General features: G+C 37.4%; 1 protein-coding gene across 3 annotated transcripts in view; it reads right to left on the reverse strand.

Moving 5' to 3' along the window:
• Positions 1 to 3953: 3953 nt before the first annotated feature.
• LOC131787460 (DNA-directed RNA polymerases I, II, and III subunit RPABC2-like) overlaps positions 3954 to 9796 on the reverse strand; it is a 135802-nt gene continuing 129959 nt past the window's right edge. Inside the window, exons 1-9 of one of the 3 annotated variants that reach the window (XM_066159832.1) lie at positions 9679 to 9792; positions 9459 to 9561; positions 8904 to 8946; positions 8541 to 8573; positions 8099 to 8170; positions 6765 to 7159; positions 6401 to 6562; positions 5637 to 5853; positions 3954 to 4103 (exon numbers count right to left, since the gene is read on the reverse strand). In XM_066159832.1, the coding sequence (XP_066015929.1) occupies positions 4042 to 4103; positions 5637 to 5853; positions 6401 to 6562; positions 6765 to 6797 (474 nt within the window). In that variant the 5' untranslated portion in view covers positions 6798 to 7159; positions 8099 to 8170; positions 8541 to 8573; ... (1 more) ...; positions 9459 to 9561; positions 9679 to 9792 and the 3' untranslated portion in view covers positions 3954 to 4041. Of the gene's footprint in view, positions 4104 to 5626; positions 5854 to 6400; positions 6563 to 6764; positions 7160 to 8081; positions 8171 to 8540; positions 8574 to 8903; positions 8947 to 9458; positions 9562 to 9678; positions 9793 to 9796 lie in introns of those variants that run through there. The other 2 variants (XM_066159833.1, XM_066159835.1) reach the window with 2 other exon arrangements.

Genomic DNA, 9796 nt, shown 5'->3' on the forward strand with positions numbered 1-9796 from the left:
AAGCGTGGTATAGCATCAAAACCTATTTTTTTTCCAAACCTAAACGCCACTTTATTGATACCGAGTTTTCTTTGCCAGCAAACAGTTTGAAATAATTTCACGTCTTTAATATGATACTTTCGCGGTATTTTGATTTACATGTTTATGAAACTTCAAAACTCTTTCAAGTTTCCAAAGACTTCATATTTTCTGTTGTAACCTCCTACAAGATATCCTAAAAGAGTGGGATTATGAACTTGCTTGGCACGAACAAGAGGCACGAAGAAACAAATTATTGCGCATTTTATGATGGCAAGAAATTCAATTATGCAAAAAGCGGATTAAGTCTACCAAAGTTTAGAGTTTCTCAGACCTTCATCCATATTCTGTTTTTGTTCTATTTCGTTAATACACCTTTTGCTGTTCATTACGAGAAAATACGCATTCATTTGCGTGAAAAGGCGAAGAATTTCGGGAATTTGCATATATTAGCGCCAAAAAAACGATCATTTACGCGTAAATTAGATTCTCCCTGTCGCGCTTTACCGTGACTTCTAACCGTTCAACCGTTGAAACCGCATTCGTCGATAAATACACAGTGGCGATAATGAACAACAAAAGGTGTAGTTGAAAAAAACTGTTAGTCACCTACCTCGAAATTCAAGTTAGAGCGAGAAATATCATGATGGCAGACGCACAAACTGATTATCTTAATGATTATAGGACGAGCTGAGAGACTGCAACTCGAAATTTATCCGGAAAGTGGTTGTGTTAGGTCTTGTTATTCATACCAGACGGAAATTTTAAACTCCTGATATGCTAAATGCCCTTGTAATGAGGAGTTCACTGTTCTCGAGAAATGTGGCGTGATTTTTACAGGTCAAACACACCTTAACAAGGGTTATTCCCCTTTTAATCTGGTCGATACACTCAGTATTTTTCAATTTCCGTTTTGAAACAAACATGGCCACCCCGTACAATGCTCTTCAAAACACGCGAAAGAGCAGGAACGACTTCTTTTTCGTCCATAGCGCTCACCTAGCGTTTGCTTGAAAGATGTAAAAAAAAAATCAGACAACTGAAAAAACACTCTGCTCTTCAAAACTTCCTAACTTAGTATTGACAGAAATAACAATTATTCTCCTCAATCTTACGTCCAGAACAGCAAATTGAAAGCCTGGTTTTAATATAATCTGAAAAGGTCTGTGGCCACCTTTGACTAATAGCATTAGACAGATTAATTTTGTTAGAGGACTTTTCCACATTATCCTTTTTTCAACGCGTTTGTATCGGTTCTGAGTTTTCTTGTATTGAATTTGACGAACGTTTTTTAACCAAGACACTGCGTTTTATACCGTGGGTCCTGGGCAGTCTCATGACATGTGCCTTAATGGTTTCCTCTCCCAGGCTGTTGGCTTGTTTTATTTTCGTTAAGCGAGCGTGAGTAATTTAATGTTCACTAAGCTAACAACGGTACTTTTTTGAAACAAGTAACCTTGCAGACAAGATTTATTTCATCATATTTTTCGGTCGCAAATGCGAAACAGCGCTCGAGTATGGCGCTCATGACGAGACGCTTCTTGTAACGTCGGTTTGCAGCACGTTTCTGTTATAATTCACTTCCATTGGAAGTCATTCTTAGGGACACGTATGTGCCACATATGCTGTTTAATGTACGTTGTAATCGTCCCTGAAGAAGTCTCAGCTAAAGACGAGACGCGTTGGAAAAATTAACAAAAAGTTTCAAGAACAAGAAGCCTTTCTTTGAGCTATTCACTAGTCTCCGTTAAAAAAAGATAGAGAAAGAATTGATCTTGTACATTTCCGGAACGTGGAAGAAGAGTTTCGTTCACGAAACCAGATCAAAACCTCCCGAAATTCGTAACGACACTTTGCGATTACGTCACGCTCAATCCAGAACCGTTGGGCTTGAGGTCACAGTGACATACACCGGACAAAATCTTAAGTTAAATGCTTTTCGGCTTGGACTAAAAAATGTTTCTTTAAGAAACAGACTCGATAATGGTCAAGAGGAAAAAATAATATCATTTTTTTTAAAGCTGTTTGGCATGGCATGCAATTTATCTGTGGCTCTGAAAACAGATACGCGATCCGTCGCGTTTCGATAATTCAACCTTTTTAGAGAAGAGTATTTTATTCTTCACCTTGAATTTCAGTCTCTAAATGGTGGCTGGTACCAAAATGGAATAAAATCTTTACTTTTTCCGTTCGGTAACAGCTGGACATCGAGGGCCAAATTGTTACCTTCAGGTCTTAACATGACCCTTTCACTGCTCACACAAGTGTGACGTATCATATCACGCGACCTTGATCGGTACGTTTTCAAAATGGCCGTTGATTAAGCGTCAAAAAAAAATCAGTAAAAAATTTGGTTTTGCACAATATATCGTTTATTTGCTCATTTAGGATTATTTAATCTAAGAGGAATTTATAGGGACCAAAAAAGGGGGAATTTGCTTTCAGTTACCCTTTAAAGTACTTATGACACGAACCTTTTTTTTGTATTTTCCGGTTGATAGCTGCATTTAAAGTTAGAAATATTCAACCTTAGCGCCTAGCGAGTCCTCTTTGGCCAATTTTTTGCCCATTGATAGTACGATTGTGTTCAAGTGGTGTCTGGCTTCTTTGCAGCATTTTGCCAGCGACCAGAAGACGTTCACTAAGCGAATGAACTGACATCGAAAAGTCAGGTAAAACAGGTTTTCAATCGAAAATCGATACTTGCATATTGAGTGCAAAAACCACTGAATTGTTCGCACAAGCCCTTTAATTATTGTCCCATTCACAGTAATGTCGTCCAGGAATGCTGTTGGATTGCAAACAGTGTGGTAAAAATATTAATGAATGGTTTCTGCATTATGAATTGATGCTTGTATATTATCTATTGGCATCCAAGGTGGCGTTAATGACTTGAAGGTTAGCGCAAATGAAAGTATATTTTTCCCTTTTGTATGACGATTGACGCATAAGAATGCCCAAAATTGTTATGGAATGCTGATTAAAAGGCAGAAATCGTTATTGAACCTGATTTACGCGCAAATGATCGTTTTTTGTCGCTAATGAATGTAACCTAACGCAATTGTTCGTCTTTCCACGCAAATGAATGCGTACTTTCTCTTAAGGAATTACAAAAGGTGTAGTTGAAAAAACTGTTATTCACCTACCTCGAAATTCAAGTTAGAGCGAGAAATATCATGATGGCAGACGCACAAATTGATTATCTTATGATTACTGGACGAACTGCAAGACTGTAACTCGAAATTTATCCGGAGATTGAGTGAGATTGGTTGACGTGTTAGGACTTGTTTTCACACTATATGAAAATTTTAAATCCTTAATATGCTAAATGCCTCTGAAAAATTCATTGTTCTAGAGAAATGTAGCATGATGTTCACAGGTCAAACGCACTTTAGCAAGGGAAATTTCCCTTTTAATCTAAACGTATTGTCTGTATTGTTCAACTTCCGTTTTGAAATAAACATGGCCACCTGGACAATGCTCTTCAAAATTTTTTAACTTATTCGTGACAGAAATAACAATTAGTCTGTAAACTTACATCTTGAGCGAGCGTTTTTTGAGTTATCTAGTCTGTTTTTTGTTTTGTCTCTTTCAAGCAAGCAGAAGTAAGCAAAACACGCGATAGAGTAGGAACAATTCTTTCTTTTCACGCTTCACACCACGCACGTTTCTGGTTCGACCCGCATTTGGGTATATATATTTACACTCTAATATGTTTATTAAATCCACAAGACAATTGAGTTATGGTCTTCATAAAGTTCTGTGAAGTTCTCTTCATGAGGAAATTAAAGATGACTTTTCTCTCTGTTCTTGTAACTTCTTTGTTAGTTCGATCTGTTGTTCTAACTCTTCGAGGTTTCTCCTCTTTTTCTCTTGTCGTTCTAAATCTCTGATCACACCTTCTCTGAGCCTCTTACGATCAGCAGTTTGCATTTCATGAACCAGGAAAATGATAGCTGAAGCAAAACAGAACGATGCTCCCAAAGCAATTTTCGCCCCTCGTTAAATCATCGTTTGAAGTGATCAAGGTTCTAGAAAAGTCAACCAGTACTTCCAAATAGGCTTTCCAAAAACAACAGCATCGCCTAAGAAATGTTAATAAACACAAATCTCGTTAACCAGAGGCCTCTCTCATAACTACCAGTGCAAGATCTAAGCGTCTTTTAATTAGTTTTACAACTATTTATTTTTCTTTTCTATTCTTTTCTTATACTTCCTCGTTGTTTTCTGTTCAGTTTGTCATCGTTTTTCGTTAGTTACACCTTCACTTTCACACACTTTCGTACTGCACGTAATTATGCAGTCCTCTCGTATTGGGACCCAGTTTCTTCTTAACATAGTCACTTTTTCAGTCAGATTCTCTAAAGGTCGCGCTAAGTGCAGTTGTCTACTATAGAGGTTTTTACAATGAAGCTATAGTCAACCCTAGTTTTTTAAAATAATAATAATAATAATAATAATAATAATAATAATAACAATGAGGATGATGATGATGAGAAGAAGACTGGAATTTAGCAGTGGACTTTCTAGGAGGTAGCTAATCTTGACCGTTGTTCCCAGGTCGAATTGGAATTTAGAATGTTGGAGGAGGGAAAACTGGAGGACTCGGAGAAAAAACCTCGGAGCAAGGACAAGGACCCACCAAAAACTCAACACACATGTGATGTTAGGTCCAGGAGTCGAACCCCAGCCACAGCTGTGGGAGGCGAGCGCTCACTCGCCACTGCTCCACACCGCTCCCCTAACCTATGTATTTTCCTGTTTCAGTTTATTTGTACCTCATTGGTTTTTAATATTTTTAACCTACTAAACTCTTTTATTTGTTTCTTTTGTTTTTGTTTTTGTTTTTGTTTCAACCTGTTATCCTGTAATAAAATCAATGTTGAAGTCCTTGTTGAGAAGATAACGTCTTGCTTTCGCTGTAACAGCCAGGCCCAGTTGTTATTCTTTAATTTTCAATTTCTGGCCTCGATAAAATGTTTAAAATCAATACAATTTCACTTAAAAGCGAGGTTAAGAAGGCTAATATACGTTCCGAAAAAAAAAAAGGATAATCATGCCCGCTATTTAGAAAAATGACTAATGCAGGAACAACTTAACTACGTAGCACGCGCTGTATTGCACGCGAGTGACAACCTCGTTGCCAAGCTCCTCTCTTCATGGGGAGGATAGTACCCTGCCAACCTGTCGTGTGAATGACACCAGCTTGACACTGGCACACACGCGCGAGAAAGGGGGTGCTATTCTTCGCGCGCGTATCTTGCGCTCGTCAAGTGCGCTGGCCTCGCAGGGTAGAAATAAAAACACATTCTTGGATGTTCCCTGCAGCAAATGTTTAGGCTTGTTGTGTATCACGTGTCAGGGTAGAGAAAACACAGTGTAACGAGCCAAACAAGGGAGCAATTTGTTTAGATAATCTGTGACTATCTTAAGTAAGAGAATTTTCCCCTCTTTCCATATTACACTGCTGTCATACTCGAATTAGGCAATACAATATGACACTCACACTCCTTGCAACAATGAAGAAACACTTACAACCTTGCATACTAGAATTATGATACTCATCACAAACAGTGCTTACAACATTAACAATGGTAGTACATCTTACTATTACATACTGTTCTTATTGGCTGACAATAAACAGACCAACCCCCATGTATCCTCAATGTATTTTATTAGTTCCTGAAGTGTCTCTGCGGTTGCCTGTAGTTTTAGTTGCTGGAACTGAGTGGAAATGTCTTTGCCAGGCAGTAAGGGTAATGCAAGCAGTTTTCTAATGTACCTGTGCATACCATTATCCTCAATGCACAGTGCTTGTAGACCAAGATCTTGCATCTGAGAAAAATATGAGCCAAAAAATTTTTAGTCTATGCATTGATGGAGAGAATGACTCCTATCTCTAATTAAAAAGGTTTGTAAACATATGACTTAAAAAATAACAAATGTGAAGCTTGTTTGGACTGAGCACCTTGCCCTATTACAAAGATAAACCATGCATGAACTTGCCCCTGAGGTTGGCCAATCCTAGTAATCATTTGGATGCTGCTGTTAGCAAATTGCATATTGCTAATATGGCCTAATTGTCCAGGTGAGAGTTTTCATGAAAAAGACTGACAGTAACTAATGTTTTGACAACCAGAGGAAGATAGTATCAATTGTTTTCTCCAAAAAAACATTCCTTTACAAGACAAACTTGTCCCAGATGATAGGGAAGGGTACATGTAAGAGTGAAAGAGTAGGGGCATGTCAGGGTGGCTGATAAGGAAAGAGAGGGTTGGTCAAAGAGCTTGATCGCCTTTAACTTTAATAATTATTCTGCTGGTTCAGGGAGCTCAGATGATGATACATGTGCATGAAACTTAACTTGACAAATTCCATTTACCTTTTTCCACACCAACTGGGTCCAGTCAAGAGGACATCCCTGCAGCTTTACATGTGGGACAACAGACTGATGTGCTCCCCACAATGCCTTGTCAAAATCTGCTGTAACAAATTCCACATGAAGCCATTCCCCAGGTAGACGATGGATGATCCCTCTCAAAATCTGATAGATAAAGGAATAATAATACATTCAAAAAGGGACTTTTTTTTGGTTTTTAAATGAGCACATTTTCCTTTGTTTTGATTGGCTGTCAAGATAACTTTGGTTTTGATATTAGAAATTTCACTTGAAGAGTGCTCTAACCATTATTTTCCTTTAAAAAAGATTCGACTGAGCAGTAAAAGAGAGTCATATGTAAACTAACCTTCTTGTAATCTCTCTTTTTCTTTGAGGACATTAACACAAATGCTAATGGTACTTGTTTTGCAGACACCACAGATGTAACAAACGCACTAATTGATACAAGTTGGTGAAAGGGTCTTTAATTATCTTGTCATTTCTGTCAATGTACCAAATTTTTGTTGCAGCTAGCTGACTCAGTTGTTGTTCTGTAGCAAAAATTAGGTGGCATCGCTTCTTTACTTTCACTTCCGCTTGGTTAAAACCTGGTGGAATGATGTCCTCTTTAAGGGAGAAATTGAGGTCTTTCACATCTTCTGACCTTGTTTTCTACTACAAATGATTTCCTGCACGTACAATATGGTCCACTTTGGGCAAAGCTGGGCACACAGAGGTTACAGGCAGAGCTTCCTGAAGAATCTATACAAAAGTGAAAATTGCAGCAAAAATTAATAAGGCCATGAATAAGGCCAGAGTATGAATAGGAAAGGAAAGTTCAATAATTTGCTGTAAGGGGGGCAGGGGGGGTTACCTGCCCTTGATTAGGAGACTGGTTGCTATTTTTTTCTAGAAAATGCACTTTTTTAAAAATGGTTTGTGGAAAAAAAAAGGTATCCAATTCAAAATTCCTATATTTGGAATTATGACAAATATTGCACAATAGTTCTATATTTGGTTATCAAGATATGATTAACAGTTTATGTAACCTTCCTTTTATTAACTGCAATTTAAGGAAAATATTTTGTTGACCTTTTAACTCCCAGAAGTGATGAACAGGTAACTTCTCCCTATAATATTCATACATTATCCAGCAAACAGGTAATGAGATTGTTAATTCCCTTCTCTAGCTGCCAGACATTTCCTTGTTAACAAGTTACAAGAATTTGGTGTTAGATCAAGACAACAACTTCTACCTGATTAGTTTGAATATTCTCATACCCTGTTTGTCACACAATGAGAAGTTAAGAGTAAATCAGTTTTGGAAGTTTAAGGGTTAAGAGGCTTGGAACTTCTGTGATTGATGTGCTCCTCCAATTATTTTTCCAGGCTCATTTGTCATATAGTGAAGTCTAATGAATGTTATTATAAATCTGAATGTGTTATATCACAAATGCTGCAATCCCATTGGCTATGCTGCCCACTATAGATAAGTAACCCTTGATTACTATGTGGTAGCTTATTCTAGCTAAGCACACATCCACTATCACAAAATAGAGATCTAAGTACAGATAATTAAACACTCTCTTTGGATCACATTGCTGAGACTACTTGGTACTGGCTATCGTACTACTTACGCTGTAAGTTTTGGCTTAAATACTCCATTGAAGAAAAAAAAAATAACCTCATTAAAATTCTCACTTTCATTCTTTCATGGCTATCTGTAGAGGATCTGTCTGACCTTCAAGTTCCACCACAGCAGGGGCACCCATACTGGTTATCAAAACATAACAGAGCAAAATGAGTTTCTAAAATAATGAACTTGCCAGAATGGACTGAAATGGACTGTAACAAAGGTATAGCTCAAGATCTCAACTCTTATCATTGGGCTTTAACAATCTTTGTTTGTTGGGTTAACTAACCCTTTAACTCCCAAGATCTGATTGTTAATTCTCCCATCTAGCTGCAATACATTTCCTTGTAAATTGGTTACAAGACTTCTGTGTTCAATCAAGGCAATATCTTGTACCTAATGAGTTTGAATATTCTCCTGACATGTTTACTGAATAATGTATGGCTATTACTGGGAGAAGTTACATATTAATCATATTAATCATAATCTGGGAGTTAAAGGGTCAAGTACCTTGACTGTAGTGCTCTCCTTCCTAATACTCTTCTGCAAATTGAAATAAAAAAGTGTGAGTTAAAATTATATTTAAGCGATTAAAATGTCCAGAAACTGTTATTAAATGTTCCTCAGCCTGACACAGTTAGATGTTAACTTATAAGGTTGTAGTAGCAACTTTGAAGGGTCATGTAACCCTTCCCTACATGAATAAAATGCAATGCAAAAAACATTTTCTCATTATTTGTCTTAGAATTAACATGTTTAACTCTTTGAGGCCAAGTGGCCACGACTTCTGGAGTTTTTGGTTTTGTTCTCAATGATTGCCTTATTTAGCTGAGATTTTATAGAAAACTGTTTAAAAATTATTGTAAACCATACCTGCTGTGGGTAAAATGTCAATATTCTCAGTGTCTTCTGTTGGCTGAAAAAAAAAACACAATAGGAAAGTAAAATAGCTTGATTACTGGGAAACTCAGAAAACCATGAACTTCACAAATATTACTTTTTAAATTTGATGTATCGAAGAAACATGGCAGCCAGCCATCAGTCAGGTGTGAAAAATCTCAACCTCACGCAGTCAACGCTGATTAGTTTGTGCTCTAGTATTTAATTTTGCTTACATATCCTGATCACACTTATGATTGGTCATGACACATTCTGGACACGATGGTTTTCTGAGTTTGAAAGAAATGTAAGTGCCTTCAAACTGGGACCTCATTCTACATTGTCTGGACAAAGATCATTAATACCCTCTCTGAGAGTATCGTTACTATATCAAACTAAAAATTTCCACCTACTTGATTCTGATAATCAGTAAGTGTTGTTTGACTCACATGTAACCGAAATTACACGTGCGTTGTCAAAATTATAGTAGATCCACTAAATTAACTTATTCTGAAAATAATGGCCAAATATCTCTGCTAGACAGCTTACCTCCAAGTCATCTTCATCTTCAACGTGGTCTTCTTCTCTGACCTCATCGAGGTCGTCGTCATACCCAGAAGAAATTCGAGAAAGTTCTCCATCGCGACTTTTGCTATTAAAAAGTAAATTAGAGAACGATTGTTTCGTTTCCACTATTACCAACCACAACGACAAGAAATTACTTTTGATCAACATCCAAAATGCCACAAAACGTGAATTCGGTACGTACTTATCTACAAGTGAATCATCGCAGAAAAGATCTCAGGACTCGCCGATATGGAATGTCACTACCACTCATCTTTCAAATCGCCGTCCGCCATTTTCAACGAGAACGAAAGTTATTGGTC

The sequence above is a fragment of the Pocillopora verrucosa genome, chromosome 12 (genome assembly GCF_036669915.1).
Source record: "Pocillopora verrucosa isolate sample1 chromosome 12, ASM3666991v2, whole genome shotgun sequence".
In the NCBI taxonomy this organism is placed as follows: Eukaryota; Metazoa; Cnidaria; class Anthozoa; order Scleractinia; family Pocilloporidae; genus Pocillopora; species Pocillopora verrucosa.